Raw genomic sequence first — 19,218 nt, forward strand, 5'->3', positions numbered from 1 at the left:
ATTCTTTGCCCCAGCATGACAATAGAGCCAATAGCATATATGGAAAACCTCACAATTCAAGCCCGCAATTCGAGCAATGGTCTAACAATGCTTTCAAGAGTTTCAGTTTGGTTTACAGTAGACGTTTAATGGTTCTACTTTTCATCTGATCTAAAAAACTGTAACAGTTAGGGTGTTGGGTTTCTGTTGGCGCCATGCCTAAGTGGCAAGGAGCCCACTCTCATAGTCAGGTGACATTTTAATTTTGAATTAACTGTTTAGGTGGTGTGCTTTTCCACAAAAGTGAAGGTGACTATAGCTGCATTGAGAAAATAATTATTGTGCATCGCAAACATTGCTTGTTTCTCCACTCCTTTCATGTTTACCTGATTTAAATTAAATACACCCTGACCCTGAATAGGTGTGTCTAGATGTGTCTGTCTTAATTGCAGAACATAGACCAACATGTCTAACTTGTTTGTTCTTATTTGATGGTGCACAAGCCAGTGATGTTAGACTGCATCCATAGCAGTTTACACCCTTTTCATTGATACTGCAACTGATAGTTAATATGTTTTTTTTTCTTCCCTGCAGCGAGAGGCTGCCATGTGACCCCACATGACTGTCTGTCCAACAGTGAAATGTAGGTGTGGGAGCTTTGACTTCAATGGTCCAACCCAATCAACAGCCAAGATGGTTAAAAAACAGAATCATCATAAAGCTACTAGATGTATACTTCATATTGTGTTGACAAAAACGGTAGTGTTTTCACTGCCATAATCACAAATTATAATGTCAAAAATAAAATTATCTAAAGGAAAATCTCCCTCTGCTTATTTTTCACATGCTAACATAACTGTAAATCATTTAATCAGCTTTCAAGAAGAATCTGACAATAGTGGCAGGCATCAAGAATAATTATCAAGAAAGAGCCTGTCTTCACGCTGATGTTCCATTTGATTATTACAGGCCTACAGGTATTGAGACTGTTGATAATCAATTAAAATGTCTTTGTAGTACATTTATAAATTTAGATCAAGTTAACATATAAGCAAAATTATGGTGAGAAGTATGGCAATATAGTTATACAGTAGAAGAAATGCCAATACATACACTGATAGTAATCAGTATATCACAATATGGCAATCATATTACAAATCGGAATAAATTAAAAATAATCAAGCTAATGTTAAAATTATGACCCACTTTCACAAAATACATGACACCAGACTACCTGTGTGTCAAAAGAAAAACTCTAACCAATAACAAATTTTAATTGTTTATCAATTACAGTTTGTACAATATTATTAGCTTTTACAAAAGAAATATGTTGAACAACAATGTAAAAATCATGTCATCACAACATGAGTTTGTTGGAAGTCAATAATGGATCATGTTGGAAGTTTCACCAGTCCTACTCTTTGTTACACAGCTGAACATATGTTTGTACATGTATTATTCAGATATGCAAACTCCAACACAATCGCCTTGTGTGTATCAAACCATTAGAATAATTATTATGAAAAATTATATAATGGCTGTCAACTTATATTTATTATGATATTAAATTGGACTAGCGCAAACACAAGGGAACCTGTGGACTATTATAAAACTGAAAGTTGTGTATCGCCAGGGATGTCATGCAGCAGCTGACAGATGCATGATGGGCACATTATAATGAGAGGAACTGTTGATGCCATAAAAACTACACTAGCGTGTGTGTGTGTGTGTGTGTGTGTGTGTGTGTGTGTGTGTGTGTGTGTGTGTGTGTGTGTGTGTATGTGTGTCCCCCACAGTAATGTGTTTTGGTCTAGTTGCAATTGTGGCTCCAGTGTTTAGAAATGTTTGTTTTTCTTCACAGACTTCACTTTATTCCCTGAGAGGGAGAGTGATGACACACGCTTCAGATGTTCCTTAGCAACCACAGATGAGAATAAACCTCGACTTCGGGTCTTCGTCTTGAAAATATATTATCAGTACTCAGCAGGCTGGGTGCAAGGGAACAAACATGGGTGATGAAATATCCCAGCAAAAAATGACTGCCTGCAAATCCACTTTGTAAACAGTCAGGGGATAATTTTCTTTTAAAAATAACTTAATGAGGGCCTGCTGGAGAGACAAAATTACATTCCAATGCATGCATAAAAACCAACAAGATCATTTTCAGTACTGTGGTTACAGACATTTACCTTTACTAGTATTCCACAGCTTTCTGTAACATATAAACAGCCATTTAGAGGAAACAGATGCCAACAAACATTAGAGACCCAGCAAGCTTTTCCTCCAGCAGTGACTATAGTCAAGACAAAAGTGTCACCACCAATGATTGCCTTGGACTTATCATATTAATTCTATTGATTATCTCACACCGAGGGCCTTGTATAGTGGTGTTTTAGGTAGCACATTTGCTATTCTGTGGTTTTTTAGTTGTCTGGCCCACCTGTACATGAACAACATATGCTCTGTCCACGCAAAACAACAACAACATTAAGAAATCATAAGTCACTGCCATCACATACGCTGACAATATTCAATGTTAAAGGTCACCCAATATTATCAGCCCAATATTGGTCTGTCACAGGTTTACTGGTCTATATGAGTATAAGCATATATGTTGTCCTATATGTGCCTATATGAGAACTTTTTTTCTTAAATAGAACATATTACAAATTTGTAAGATTGTTAAATGTAGAAGTAATGATACTTTTTCCAATACCATATGTTTAAAACAATCCAGTATCAGTTAATTATTGTATTAGAAAAAATTATCTAAGTGCTCATTCAAGACCTCAGTTCAGTCTTTATTGTCCTGCCTGAAATTTGGCTTGCAGCAGAGAAAAACTAGACAGTGTTATTGACTTTTTCTGTACCAGCACTGTGTGCAGGTTGTTTAAAAAAACAGGAAAAAAAATTATCCTTCTCTGTGTGCAGACATGTGTTTTTTTTCTTTTTGCAATGGTATGAAACAAGCTATCAAGTATTGCTTTTTTATAGGGTACTTGGAAAATAAGTGTTTTGATGTATATATTCTATATTCTCTTTATTATGTATATATAAAGAATATCAGCCAATAAATCAATGTTGGAATTTTTTTACTCCCTACTATTGGTATTGGCATCTGCCACAAAAATCCAGTTTCTGTCTGGCCCTAACTGACACACAAACAGATGTCAGCTGTTCTCACAAAAACACTGCTCTCATCAACATTAGGAAGGTCAATAATGTCAGGTGCACATTTAAAAACAACAGTTCTACCACAGGAGTACAGTGTTAATGAGGATGCGATTTGGAATGAAATACTTATTTTCTTTCAGCTTCAGTGGTGCCATTTCATCAGTTGAAACTCTCCTGCAACCACCTTTCTTTCTTAGTGCGTGCCACATACTCTATATGTTGTGTTTTCGTCAGTAATTAATCCACTGGGCAATATTACTGCATCATACAGGACTGTAGCGAGCATCAGCAGGGACTAGACGCTCCAAATGTTCACTCACTGCAACAGCCAGACTCTGCAACAAACTGTGAAACACATCAAGCTTTCCACATACCAGCATCAAAGCAACACACCAAATGCATGACATATCTTTCTCTTTCATCCGCTCATGCTTCCCCCTAAACCCCCCCCCCCTCCTCATTTCTATATGTCCTCCCACTATCTTCTGCATGCTGTCACCTTATTCCAGTACACAGCACCTGTGTTTACTAGCACCTCATCTGTCACTATGAGCTTGCTTGTGCAGTATTTTTGAACTGATAAGTACAACACATCACACTGAACTGCTGAAACTTCTAGTAACAAACACAGTATTCACATTAACAGGCTCTATGGTACATATGCTTCTGTTCATCATTACTCAGCATAGGTTACAGTACCTCTATCTCCCTGCCTTGTCTTGTTTTCACAGTCTCCGTTACGGTCGCAGTGGCCTTGTCTGAGCTCTTGCGGGATGCTGGGACATGTAACTAGGCCTGGGACGGCTGATGCACCCTCCCCCGCTGGCACAGAGGAACAGAGAGAATGACAGGAAAGAGAGAGAGGAGAGACAAGATATGCTCTCCCCTGAATACACGCTACTCTAACAGCAGGATCACACAATTTATCCCTCTTTTTCTCTTTTCTTTGCTTCTCCTGTTGTAACTGTCGCCACCTCCTGTGCTGGCGAAGCAGTTTTTTTTTTCCCTCTTTCCTCTGATTCTCCCTCTCTCTGCCTCTGTCTCTCAGCTGCTTCCTGGATTACACCGGTTTTCAGTCCATGAACAACATAGCCCTTCAAGCTCCCGGATTTAAATACTGGGCTGGAACATACCACGTGGCAAAACAGGGGAGGGACCAGGGTGAACTACTTCAGCCTCTATTGTGCTGTAAAATGGAGGAGGCCCTGCATTTCTGGCCACTCCCACTGTTTCTCTGTCTCCCTCCTCTTATTCATGAACTCACTGCCTCAATCATCTCATGGCTGCAAACCGTATAATCCCAGTATTCAAAACCAATTATTACACATCCATTAAAGACATTAAAGTTTTATTGCACATTGATCCAAATAATTCTTCTTTGTATGTGCAATAAACATGACTTAATTTGCACTCATATCAGTTTATTTGCACATTAGAAAGTCCTAGTGCAACAGATTACATTTAATCTAGGTTTAGAGTATAAATTAAACTTTAAAGAAAGGTTTGGATTTAATCTTTTTAAATTAAATGTATCAGGTTTAAACTTAATTATAAATGACATTTTTTAATCTCCTTGTTGTTGAAAAGCTTGTGTTGATGTGTCTGTTGTTATGTTGCTAGCAATTTTCCCACTGGCTAAATAAACAACGACTTTAACTGAACTTTTTTCATTCATTTAAATCATTTTTTGTGATTATCAGACACATTCAAATTAAATCTCTGAAGTGTGATAACTTGTGTTAGTGAGGTAAATGTTCTCATGACCGGCCACATGCAGGTATGTGAGTAATGATTGTGTTGACAGCTGATTTACATACTGCATGCCATGTTACTCTCACCACCGATCACATGATGTCAGGGGAGGCATTTCCTTCCCCTGTCACATGACTGCTATATAGCACAAGGATCGCCTGTTTCACTGATGGCTGTGTTTCAGTGTGCAAGAAATCTGCTAAGCTTCTATTCAAGTTCCATTTTTAGTGAGTTTTCAAAACAGCACTCATCAAGGAATTTTCCAGATGACGGTCAAACAAATATAGGCACACAGAGACACACACAAACATCAGCATGAAAGACACACAAAAGGCAGACACAAACCATACCAGGTACTGAATTCTGGACAGATCCTCATTTTTGTGCGATACTATCACATACAAATGACCCAGGCAACAATGTGCTCAGAGGAAACTACAGTGACAATGTCGCTCTACCTGTCTGACTCAAGTGAGTTTGTTTTTCATCTTTCATGCTACCTTATCCATACTCAGTATTGTCTACTGACCCAATTTGACATGGCAGAGAGCTATATGGAGCAAGCCTTTAGGCTACAAGACAAAGTCTACTGGTCTATTGAGTACCTCGGCAACACTGAGAAATATGTCATTTCTCTCTCCAAAGTTGCACGACCGATGAAGCTGGCCAGAGAGTAACTTCTACTATTATGACACATTCCTAGACGTTTACAATAGAGAGCAAACAAAGACCCAAATTTACTATAAATTTAAACAGCGGCAGAAAAGTTACCTCCATGTACTAAAAATATCATAGATACTAACCACAATGAACACCTACTCAGCACCCACAGTTTTTGAAAAAAAAAAGTTGACATAGATACACAATACTGTCATTGCTCTAGCCGTGCGGCCGGGTACATGACAGACCTAAAATGTTGTGGTGTGGTGTTTCCACATCCTGCCTGCTGTGTGCTAGAGGGCAGAACTAACTAACTACACCACAGCAAGTCAACAATCTATTTGGAGCTTTTTGCTTCAAGAAAGACTTAATTAAAAACTTAGATCAAACTTTCAGAAAATATAGAAGCATCGTTAATAAAAAAGCATCAACATATAGTTAAAGGTTTTACAAAATTTAAATTAGAATTTCTGAAGCATATTTGGCTACTTTTGTATTAATCTAAAATGTGAATTTTGTGGAGGTGGTGGTGAACATTTTGGAATGTGCAAAGCTTAAAAGTCATAGTGTGACACCGGCAGAAGAAAAGAATAACTAACTGTGTTTGTACATTTAAAGTGAGAAATGTCAATTTTTATTTTGATTATAGGGTACGGTTTGGTATTTCAGGCAGCAACTCTGTCAACAGCTCCAGCATCCAGTGTCCAAACTAGGCTTCCACAATATGAGGAAACAATGTGTGCTATGGGGTGGTAACATAGTTCAATATACTGATGAGGATATCTTCATATCTTCTCTCCTTCCTCAGCCATAGTGCTGGTTAACCTCGCAGCCGCCACCAAACTGCAATATTTTGACTTAAATTTTTGTGATATGATTAGTGAGAATGTTTTAATTTACAATTTTCATATTTACTTGGAAACAAAACTATTAAAATTGTGACAATGTGACATTTAGTGGGTTCTGTACCAAACAAACATGTTTTCTTTCACTTCTAAGAATTGTAGGCCAGGGCACTGATGCAGCATTCCAGCACCTCATTTTAATACTGTTTTCTCACACATTTTTCCTTTTTCAAAAAACTGCGATTTGGTTCTGGTTCTGAAATTTGGATATTGCACTTGGCCATATTGCGATTTCGATAATATTGCATTTATTATGCAGCCCTGATAAAACATATATACAGGTACAGTTGTATTGAACATTAAGATTATGTGCATGTGACAATGACTTTTAAGAGTGGTAAGAATTGTAACTACATTTATTGGTGGTGACATGTTTTAAACTACATCTTGAAATTATTGCATCTTATATTCATTCACTCTATCATTTGGTGCTTGTGGGAATTTCTCATGCATTATATTTCTGTGAACTTCTATCAGCCTTAGGCACATCTCTTTTTTTACTTTCTGTTCTAAGCCTAATGATTGAAATAGCATTCCTTGTAGAGATGCATCAATTTCAATTTTTTTGGCCGATTCTGATTACGATTTTTTTTGAAGGGTCTGACCTGCCGATTTCAATTTTCAGTCTTTCTAAGAACTGTAACTGACTCACAAACATTTTTGCAACTTTTCTTGTAAAAATTAAATTGGATGTTGATAATAAGACACTGACTATTAAATATTCATTAAATACTATTTAAATTTTCTCCAAAGTCCTCCAGGTTACAGCCAGGCATTATTATAGTTTTATATTAAGATTATGAATCGGGTGAACATGATCTCGCGAGATCATGGAATCCTGCAGGATTTCGCAGTTGTAAACAACCCGGAGACAGACGTGGTGCAACAGTTTGCTGCAGTAAAACTTCACCATGAGAAAAACAGATGCAGAAGTTAAATGAGTCTGGATGAGAAAATGTTTTTGGTGACACATCAACACAGGTTGTTTATTCTTCAGCCAGAACAGGAGGTGAGATTTTACCTATATCTCTGTGGGCAGCAGTCTGCTGCTGGCTAACATTAGCCTGAAGAGCCAGAGAGTTTACGGCAGTTTTGCGACATTGTTAGCTGCTCTGTCTTGTTGTAGACTGTCTGTCTTCTCTTTATCCTGTTCTTGGAATCTGTCACTAACACCATCTTCAAGCAAGCATGTGTCTGAGTGTGTAGCTGTTATCATGGTCAGTTTGTCTGCTGCGCGCATGACGTGACCATCGTTCAGAACACGTGTGTGACAATGACTGGCACAGAATCGGATATGTGATGCTGACTGGCCGGTCACCGGTCAGGGCCAGTCACATGAAAACCAGCCTGATTCTGAGCACTGCCGATTAATCGGTGAAAGTCTAATTCCTTGTACAGGGAAAATGATGATTATGTGTTCCGCCATGACATTACGTACAATAATAAAATCGGAGCAGACTGACAAATTTGCTGTCAAAAGACAGCTACAGGCTGGTGTCAATTTCAATTGAGACAATGTACACTTTTCTCATAAAATCACATTTGTCAAAAGCAGTCTGAGGATTGGTGACCATTTCAACCCCAGCTTGAGCCTTTCTGCTGTTACTGCTGTTGTGTTTTACTACATCTTTTTCCCAAGAGACTAATCAACAGCACAAGGGGGTGTAACCATGCACCATTTTTCACTCCCTTTCTCCCAGAGGAACACAAGAGCTGGCATTATTGTTAAGGCCGTTGTCAAGCAAACTTAATCTCTAACCCTGCACAAATTCCCATGTGAATAAAACAGGACAAACATTCCAACAAAATACTCATGGCTTCCCAGCATTCTGACTGATGCTGTGTATCTCTCTCCCTGAGTCCATCAGGAAAGTTCTCAAAACAATAAATCCTCCCTGCAGTCCACGACACACAAATACACAAAAACAGTAACTGTATACCCCACATACACAAACATACATGTACACAGCCAGTGCATAGACACACTGACATTCACACACTCTGATCCGGGTGATTAACCAGAGCCCTGTCCACTCATCATGCCTCTTGCCACCTCTGTCAGAGCAGCTCTTACCATATCTGAATATAGCAAAGAGGAGCACTGTGCCACTTGATCCTGTCAACATGTAGCACACTGGACTGCTGGGACTTCAAGAATTTAATACCATATTCCTGAGACCAAAGGTGTGTCAGGGATCAAAGCTGGAGGCAATATTAAGAGTGTTGCTTCGCTGACATGGCTAAGTGAGGAGGTTTCTGTTAACACATGCCCCATTTCTAAGAACTGAGATACATACTCACATGTACATGCACACACCTCATTACTAAGAGGTATCTTTACTTATTTTTTACTTTGGAATACTCTGTTGAAACTCACCATTCTTGCTTGGTAGAACTACTGTGATGAAAAAATGCTAGAAATGCTAGAAAGCCTCTTTTAAGGTTAAATCAAACCTCTTTTTTCACACCATGTGACTCAGTTGCATATTCACTATGCAACTAACATGACATTACTGCAATTTACTGATTACGTCCTTGTCAAAAATAGTGAAAAATTGTTCAGAATTTCTTAGAGCACAAGTCCGTCTTGCAATGTCAAACAGTCTAAAACACACAAATATTAATTTTACAATGATATAGTCCTAAACAGAGAAAAGTAGAGAAAAAAAACATATTTGAAGAGCTGAAAACCTACATAAACAGAGTATATCCATACATGTAGAGAGTTTTTTTTTAATGCTGTTATCTCGCACAAGTTAAAAGCTTGTTTTCTTGAACATAAAAGACTGTTTTCTTGAGAAAACTAGATAAATTAACCTGTTATCACAGGAAAACATGCTTTGTTATCTTATATCGTTATCTTGATAAGAATATAATTTACTCATGAACTAATATTCTCAGCTTCCATAGGTGCCAGAGGCTGACCAACATTTTTAAGTGAAAAATGACTGAAAGGATTAATTAATTATCAGAACAGTTGCTGCTCTATTTTCAGTCAATTGACTAATCCACTAATCATTTCAGCTCTTGACTTTGGCTTTATGAGGAAACTCAGTTTACTCACAAAAGAGACATCCTCATGGTCTGATAAGCACAAGAATAGAAACTCCAAAAAAATAAAGAACTTGCTTCTTTATATCACCTAGAAGGGGGGTTATCAAAACTGACCGACTACCTGATTGGATCAATGTTGACGAACTGTGGAGCCCACATCTCAGCCGCCAACCAAGACAGTGCTCTTGTGATCAGTAAACTGTGATGTAGGTTATGTGAGTGTGTGTGGAGAAACCATATGGGTGTTCTTGTGTTTCATCTTTTTACATGACATCAGTGTGGAGGTGCATGAGTATGCCTGTGTTCCCACACACAGAGTGAGAATATGAGCTGGGAGATCATTAGGTGAACAGGGGAGTGGTGGGCAAGCGATCCACTGACTCACTGAGGTCAGAGGACAATAAAAAGCCAGTGAGGGACCAAACATCAGCTGACGCTGGTTCATCTGTGATCAAATGAGGTGGATTAAATGCAAATGGATCTTCCTTAGGAGCCATGCTGAGAGCAGAGACAGACCAAAGCTTAACTGTACCTCAGAGATGAAATATAACCCATCAGAACCATGTGTATAAGCACCACCTGTCAGCCTGCAAATCACCCCAGTGAGATATGATGTGTCCAGCGGCATGATGTTGAGTCTGGCTCTGTGTATGTGAGTGTGTGTTCATGTTGTATGTGGTGATGATTAAAAGGACAGCTATTGTGGCAGTGCTACTTATCTACTCGCCCCCAGCAACAACAGGTCCACCTGTTGGGATTATATCTTTTGAGGCCATGGTTACTGGTTCTCCAAAATCCCTTTTCCAGGACTGACACACTTCCTGTGATACATGGGAAGCAACTGAGCTATTCATAGCAAAAGAAAAGCCCTGGAATTTTCCACCCAAACACAGAGCAAACGGGTCTTCAGTCAAGTCTGTCTGCAGGACAGCCAAAGACCCCTAACACTGACAACAGCCACTTGTTTAAAACTGATGGTCTGACTTCACAAAACACTTCTGTGTCCAAGACTCCCTCTAATGGCGAAAAGGAAAAGTGCAGAATTCATATCAAATATTCACTTTTTTCACATTTTACCAAAATAAAGTCCCCATATAAACACACGCCTAACTGAGTTCAAACCGTAGGCCATATATAATAAATATGGACAAAAGTCATTATTACCATACCTTATAGTTCCTTAGTCCCAAATGTGTCTTCAATGGTTCACTCAATACTTTAAATTTTACTGATTACCATTATAAATAATATATTAAATCACACAGAGACACTGAGATCTGCTTTGTCTCTCAATAAAAAAAAAAAAAAACCCACTGACACCTTTTCAGCAGGAATAGGTAACACCTACAATATGTTTCAACTCTCACAACTACAACTGAGGTTAAGGGGCCCTGGGCAGGGACTCCCAGTGTTTGCTTGTCACATGTTTCCCAGAGGGTGGGGGTAGGGGTGGAGTGAGGCGTTCACTCACAGGGGTTGCCAGGTTGAGCAGGTTTAAGTCCATAGGGTAAAAACATAGATTCAGATACAGAGTCAGCACAGTCTACCACAGTGTTCCCATGCTATTAAAAGCAGTTCTGCTTTTTGCAGACTGGTTATCTGTATCTGCAGCCAGAGGGGAGGACAGTGAAGCATGGGTTGAAGGGGTAGCTGGGGTCATGTGTTCTGGTCAATGCTCTGTGAGTGGTGGCAAACAGGAATTGGGAAAATAGTTGTGCTAATAAGTCAGTAAGGAGTGTAACATAGCCCTGAGGGGCTAACAGAACATAGCCAAAAAGACTTGGCAGGGAGGTCCACAGAGACATGCCATGACAGGAACAGTATATCTGATTAAAAATGAACCAGTTCAGGGGGAAGATGGATTAGTGGAGGCAGATCACCAACCAGTCAACTGCAGCGTGTAGTAAGATGTATGTTGAGTGAGATGCACACAGATTAATGTGGACCTGACGGTCTGTGTTAGTCAAATTCTAATTGTATCAAAAGTGTACATGCTAAAGAACCTCTATACTCTCTATACATTATCCAGCACCCTACAGGGTACAGAGATCCACTGTGGCAAACTCAGTTAATGAGGCAGGAGGAGTCTAAATTAGGCTCCTGCAACATTATTTTCCCCTCCAAAAAGTACCTGCTTAGGACACAGTACCTTCCAAAAGTACAGGAACGTTGAGGGTGGGGCTTCAAGAACTGAACATTTCTGATTAGTCGAGTACTCACAGCATTCTTTCAGCAACCATTTTCAAAAATCTGCAGCCACAAGCCAGTTTGTTTTTTGTTCATTGTGCTTTGACACATCAACATAGAGTTACAGAAGAGAGCATACAACAGATATATTCACAAGGAAGTCCAGGCCTTATTGAGCATAAATCCTGAGGACAAATGTTAATTTAAGCTACATGCTGACATAAACCCCTAATGCAAACCACTTTATATGATGTCATCATTTTTATATAGTCACAAGCAAAAGTAGTTACTTAGACTAAAATTTCTGAGTTCTAGGTTAGTTAGTGAAGATCAAGGTAAGAGCCTCACTGTCAGTTCACAACAGAAAGCACAGTAGTGCTGTAAAGAGGAATTCCCTCCACTTCTCTGGCAGATACTTTAATAGCCTCTATATATCACATCATATAGCTTTGGCTGCAAAGCAAGGACATTACATATTCTCCTTCATGATGCAATGAAGGTCTCCAGTGGGAGAGAGTGGCCTGCAGGCAGAGACTGATTCCTGCAGATGAAAAAACTGACTAAGTAATCAATGTTTCCACCAGCAAATCAACACCAATACTTACATAAGAGAGCTGTTTTAAATGTGCAGAAGTACTGAAGATAAGAATTTATTATTTGAAAAAAATAAAATAAATAAATAAATAAACTTCCAAGACACTTGAAAGGAAAGTGAAGCCGTGAAGCTGAGCTATTTTTGGTGTTGCTACAAGGACTAAAACAGGAAATACTGAAGACTTCAATTCATGACACGAATAAAAAACACCAGCTGTTTCTCAAGCTGCAGCTACAGTAGATTTTTCTGCAGGAGTAGGCCTAATTTGGCATCGAGAAAGCTAACAGACTGGTGTGGTCAGATGGAAGTACTATAATGGGTAGCCTACATGTGGCTCCTATGATAGACTGGGAGTGCAGAGGGCTCAGCCAGGCGGCTAATTGAGAGGACTTAAATGACTGCATGGATGGAGAGACCTCTAAGTTATTTATTACTGCAGCAAAGACAGGCTTCCTCAGCAAATACAGTACAGTGTGTGTCAACGTGAGTTACTGCTTGAGATCTGCTGCAGCATCCCTCCAAACACCCAGCATTTGTGCTGTGCTATGGCACACTGAGGACATAGCTTCAAATGAAATCAACGTCAGCACTCAGTTTCTTAACATATAAATTGCTGGTCTAGTTTCTCCCTACAGAGACTGGTTAGTATCAGCTTCAAAGGTAATCATACAGCTACAACTATTTGGCCTGTTTGCCACCACTCTAAAAAGTTAATGAAATCCCTATGCATTCCTTGTGAACCGACACTGTAACACTTATTAAAACGCCACCACTATTATGCCAACTGTGCTAACAAAGTCCAGTTAAAATGTCAATATCTATAAATAATATCTTACTGTATTTATAGAGTAGTTCTTGAGATTTAATTGGTTTGTCAAATTTGTAAACAACAGTTACAAATTTAAGTAAAGCAAAGTAGCTAAAAATCAACAAGGAATGGGGACACTGCAGTTCCAAAAATTTGGGACTTGAATTTGCGATCTGTCCAGTTTTGATTCAAAAGTCCAGAGGTCATAGTCACTGACGCAAGTTAAAAATATGCTCAGCGAGACTCAGTCAAAGTTCACTGATAGGCTAATGGAGGAATCAAACTCAAAGGTAAAGGGACGATGAAATGCAGTAACAAAAAATATGTATGATAGAATTATGCCTAATTTTGCCATATGGTCATTGCATATCCCCCTAAACATATATTCCGCAAAAGCAATGAGATTTTGACCAAACAGTTGGGGAGGGTCTTGATAATGATGAGAGAGGTTAAGTTTCAAGATAAAACAATCCAACTGGTCTGTCTAACCCATCCTGATAAGGAGTGGAGCCACTGGCTGTTGTTGCAAAAAGGGATGGGCAAAGGGGGCAATTCTATAAGAGTGCTTATCTAACACATAACCGTTATGTTTGGAACATGCTCAAAAGGCGGTTCTTATAGTATGCAATCGTGTGTTGTTTTGATAACATACACAACATCATATTAAAATCAGTAAAAGCAGAGTCAGATCCATATTTGAATGTGCTTACGTTTCCTGCATTATAATGTATTTATTGTATTAATGTATTTATTAAATGATCAACTTCACTGATACTAAATAATAATATTTTTTTACTGAATGTCAGTAATTGAGCAGTCAAGACTGTCAATTGGTGTAGCACTCCAGGTTTTCTGTTTTTCACAGTTACAAAATGAATGCCCTTTGCATTTTTAACTGTTGTTTGGGAACTGACAACATGCAATGTAATTTTTTCCCATATTTTGTCACATTTCAAACCCTTACGATTAACTGATTCCTAAAAAAAAATATTATCAATTGATTAATTCAGTTGCAGCTCCTGTTTAGTTTAAATATTATTTAAAGTGAACTGCATCACAGTTCCATACAAAGCAGCCTGCATGCTGAATGCTTAACATACAACATCAGTAAAAGCATCAAACAAATTCAGCCAATGCCTCAACAACGGATACAAAACCAAACTGTGCAACAAACTACACTTGCAGCCATCCCCACCTCTGGTAAGCAGCATGAATTTTTAAGTGCTGCTGTACAAGCATCTGTGTAATTTCCTGCCTCCACCTTCATGGAAGAGCAGAGAGTTCACTCCTTCTTTCTATGGGACCCCCTCTCACCCACACTCACCAGGGCTGGTGGTGCTCTGCAGGCTCCCCCTCTTGCGAAATGGGGATTTAGGTTTAGGCTTCCCTTGTCCATCGTTGCTGGTAGAGGAGGAGGAGGAGGAAGAGGATGACATCTTGCTGCCTGTGCTCCTGTGACTACTGGAGCAGAGCGAGTCAGAGCCGTGCAGTGGCCAGCAGAGGGAGAGAGGAGCACTAGCTCTACTGCTGGAGCTCTGTCTCATGGTGGGGCAGCAGGGCGGCAGGACCCATACTGGGCCAGGAGAAGCTCCTCCGCAGAGTTGGCTCCTCCTCCCAGCCCGCAGCAGGTCGGCAGGCATGCTGCACGACGACGACAAGCTGAAAGGCAGCCCAAGGCTTCCCCAACTCTTGCTGGGGGCCATCCTCCTTGGTTGCCCTAGCAACCAGAAAAGGAGCTTCCTGTAGCCGATGAAGGGGAAAACAGCCACCGAGGAGGGCATTGCAGATCAAAGTGTGTTACTAGCATGACAGCCAGCAAGCCTGGAGAGCGACTACAACCCGCCAGCTGAGCGCCAAGGTGAGTGAAGGACAAAAGTTTTTCCACTCGTCTAAAAATAGCAATTAGATATGCTAGATATCATGAGAATGCGTATTCAACCGAGCATAAAAAAAATATAAAGGGCAGGTGACGAAAAAAAAGTCAAAGAATACAGAATGGTCAGAGTGGATAAGCAGAGAAAAACAGCTTAGTGTGTAAGCTGACTAATGAACTCTCAATCTTCTTTGCTGGAAAACTCTGAGGGGAGACAGAGACAGCATCAACACACACAGCACAGCACAGGGCCGTCTGACATGAAGTATTATAAATAGTGACAACCAATGCCCAGCAAAGGCCAGTAATGCAATACGTAACAAGTACGTGCACTCCTTTCTCTTCTGTGGTTCCCATAGTTCAGGAGGATTCATTATTACTACACTCTACTACTACACTTTGAAATGTAATAATCATACAAGTTTCCAACACATCAGCAGAGCCTGAGAAAGTAAATAAAATAAAGATGCCGGGTTTTTTTGTTTGATTTACTGGCACTTTTTCTTGACACTTCATGCTGTAGGCACACTCATCACTAAACTATAACATAAAACTTTATTTTGAAAGTCCTCATTAACTGCAGAGGTTAGGCTGTTGTTCATCATACTTGTACATATCAGACAGACAACATACAAATACATTTTTACTGCATGTGATCATTTTAGCTCTAATTTTGCTTTTCAAGCTAATAAGCCTTTCTTGACTCAGGGCACGAATACAACCAAAATGACTCAGTAAAATAATTTCAGATTATGGAATACTGCATCACATCTACTGTGATATGACAGAAACCGGACAACACAACTAGTGACTGGCTGATTAGCAGAGTGTTCTCTTAGTACAGAGTAGTTGAAGCTTGAGAGCTACAAAAAAAGAGGAAAGATCCCCATCTAGTGGTATAAATGGTTCATGCAGTTAGTAAAAAATATCTGTTCCTTCTGACCACATAGTTGCTGTTAAAGCAGCCTCAGTTTATCAAAGTTTGCCAGTAGACAGTGAAAATTTTACTTATACGTGAACAAAATCAAAGCATTAAAAGGCCTCATCATAATTTGAATGCAGCATGCAGTCAGTTTTAAGTATACTGTAGCTGCTATTTATTAACTCTGACACTACTCAACCATTCATTCATTCATTCATTCATTCATTCATTTCCTCGACCATCCTCCTCTAATTACACATAAAAACACTTAAGAGTAACACCTGAAGTGGCGTTGCAACTACTGAATTACGCTCACATTGTTTTCAAGTAAACTGGCCCCTGGCATTAATTTACAGACTGAATTTGATAAACTCTGAACAAAATTCTTAATTTTTTATTTAGAATAAATTAAACTAGAAGGGCACTCAAATGAGTATAATTAGTTGCATGGTATGTGTGTATTTACGTTTCGATAGCCACACCTTATTTTTAGAAAGAAAAGCATTTTTAAACTGTTAGCAATGTTATAATTATACCGTTTTTCCCATGAAACCACTGTCCACGAGTGCTCCATAATGACTGCTACTGTATGAAGTCTGAGCAGCTAACATGTGTGGCCTACCCCAGATAATTACTGGTACCTGGGAATGTGGATTTTGATATGGAGTCATCATATTGCTATAATTGGCTATATTTCATCACAAATGAATTTAACTACCATCTATTGGATTTCAAGATGTAAGGCGTTTATTCCACCAAAGCAAAGTTCCCTATCTTGCAATGCTAACGAAAGGGAAAAATAATTTGAGTATCTGCCGCATGATTTGGGTCTACATGATAATTTAATGAGTTCTTCCTTGGCCAATGCTTCCACACATCTTTCCACCAGGTAATAGAGAGAAAATGGTGAAAATGGTGAAATGTGGATCAGATATTTAGTAATACAACTGTGTCTGAGACCAAACCCCAAAACACTGACCTCTAAAATGGAGATGCATGTTATTTCGTGAGACTCTGTGCAGTTCAGCTAAAACAAATACTAATCACCCGTCACTAACCTATTCAAGCCATGCCCTGAGGATTTAGAACAGACCTGCACATACAGCAATCAAATAACTAAAGTTCAACCCTTCTGTTTAATGAGTCTGGCAACAGCATGTTTAAAAGATTAATTCTGGTGGGTGACTGACAAAAGCAGAAGATGTTAAGGTTTCTTTCACAAGTTTAAATAAAAAATCTTGTTTCAGGGTGTCTCCAGCCTTTTCTGAAATCTGACCCAGTTTTTGAGAGAGCTGACACTCACCATCTGGTGCAGCAGCAACGGCAGACGCTAAAAAACAGGCCTACTTTTATCTGAAACAAAAATCTTAACAACAGCCATGAACACACATGTTGCTAAAACCACAAGATCCTACCTGGAAACAGGAGAAACGGCCTGATGGCTCTTATTATTCCTTGTCTGGTTCTCTCTTTGCTCTCCGCTGCTCAAGCTTTCTGTCTGCACACCCTTTTGCTAAAAATGAGACCACTGTGCATATCACTGGCTGCTGGGGGATTTTTTTCACTCCTTCAGAGCAAAGCTCATGGAATTCAGCATTTTGTTTGCAGAGGGAATACACCAAAAAGAAAACCGTGTTCTCTCTTTCCATGTATATCCTTTCATAGGTAATGTGAAATGTAAAATGCCACCAAACCCAGCTGAACAGAGGATAATTTTCTCCAAGTAGATTACGTACACCTTGCATTAAAAGGCTTGTTTCTAAACCCAGGATTGTTTTAGACAGAGCCATGGCATTTTCCTATTAACAGCACTGCTTATATGTGCAAGAACTTTGTGTTGTGTTTAAACCTCCAACCGCTAGATAGTAGTGCTGTTACCTATTTTTACTGTTATATTATGCATTTGGTGGTTTATTCTTTATACACAAGAGTTTACCTATAATTAGATTTTTAAAAATATCAAAATATCAACTTACAGTATCACTATCAGTTGCAACATATTGAATCATAACCGCTGTATTTTGATACAGATTGCATTGCCAGATAATTGCCAGTACATAACCTGGTTATATTAGGAAGATTTTGTCATGACCTTGGCAATTTCATTGTGACTAGGGCTGAATGATAAGCAAAACAATTTATCATATTGCACTTATTTTGACAGATATTGCAATTGCAATATGAGGCATGATTTTAGTCAGAATGGTAATTTCTGCATTTCACTTTCACTAAAAAAAAAAGTGATGACAGTGTGACTTTTGCTGGGGTCCACAGACTCTGTACCATACAAGAATATTCCTTTACATCTGGAGAAAATTATTTGTTAGCTGGGGCCTCTCTGCCATATAGCAGTTCCAACAATGTTTCAATTTATAGGTCAGCCCTAATAATGAACATGTGATTGTTACTCAGAGTAATCTCCAAAAGCACTACTTCTGCACGTTACCCATGTAGTTTTTAACACATGTAGCACCGATCTTCAAGTATTGGTACTCTTAAGACAAACACAGTCATATATAAGCCAAGAATTGACAAGCCAAGGGTCTATAAGGACAGGGGTATATTGTAAAGCCCTTGAAAATTTGACTGAAGTATTTTGATACTTAAGTACTCACCACTAACTACTTAAAAAGACTCTGTCAAGCTACTTCAGATGTTGCAAAGCCACTTAAGACAATAAATTGCCTACTTCTGGCTGAGTTTCAGTTGCTAGAGGTAACAAACAGTTAACTTTAGACCCTTTAGGCTAAACGTCGAATATCTGACTGAAAAGTACTTGTATTGGACGGTTCATGACAGATGTTTGCACTGCTGGCTGACTTACCATCTGTCATTGTTGTTGAGGAGCAGTTGGGAGCAAAAAAAAATCACGTTAGACTGTGGCACAAGTCGAGACAGGAAACGTCCTGCAGAAAACACACAGCAGCACAGTTAGGTTAGCACGTTATGTTCATATTAAACTGACAACAGATCGTTCATGATCTGACGAGCTAACTGAGACCCGGACAGATATCTAGTTATCTAGTAACGTTAGATATGATTAACGCTCCTTTAAGGTTTAATGAAATAAACCTTCACATAAAAAACGTTAAAATGTGCTGTTCACCATCTCACTGACTGGTTAACACTTCACCACGAACTCCACTGCGTTAGTATAACGTAGAATACCGAATATTAGCTATAATTTACCGTTAGGTAAAGTTAACGTTAGCTGTCAGTTAACGTTTACAGAGTTAACGTTAACGTTTAACCGTTAACGTCGGTTATCTCTCGTCAGCAAATATCTGTTAGCGTTAAACCCGAACCAAC

General features: G+C 39.1%; 1 protein-coding gene across 5 annotated transcripts in view; it reads right to left on the reverse strand.

Moving 5' to 3' along the window:
* Nucleotides 1-19,218, reverse strand: part of ampd2a (adenosine monophosphate deaminase 2a) — a 34,566-nt gene that overhangs the window by 15,279 nt on the left and 69 nt on the right. The window contains exon 2 of one of the 5 annotated variants that reach the window (XM_084733918.1): nt 18,734-18,815. In XM_084733918.1, the coding sequence (XP_084590044.1) occupies nt 18,734-18,743 (10 nt within the window). In that variant the 5' untranslated portion in view covers nt 18,744-18,815. Of the gene's footprint in view, nt 1-3,852; nt 4,206-10,693; nt 10,883-14,438; nt 14,968-17,324; nt 17,348-18,733; nt 18,816-19,218 lie in introns of those variants that run through there. The other 4 variants (XM_084733934.1, XM_084733910.1, XM_084733925.1 and 1 more) reach the window with 4 other exon arrangements.

Source organism: Lutjanus erythropterus, chromosome 2, assembly GCF_056507025.1.
Source record: "Lutjanus erythropterus isolate fLutEry1 chromosome 2, fLutEry1.hap2, whole genome shotgun sequence".
NCBI classification, from domain to species: Eukaryota; Metazoa; Chordata; class Actinopteri; order Lutjaniformes; family Lutjanidae; genus Lutjanus; species Lutjanus erythropterus.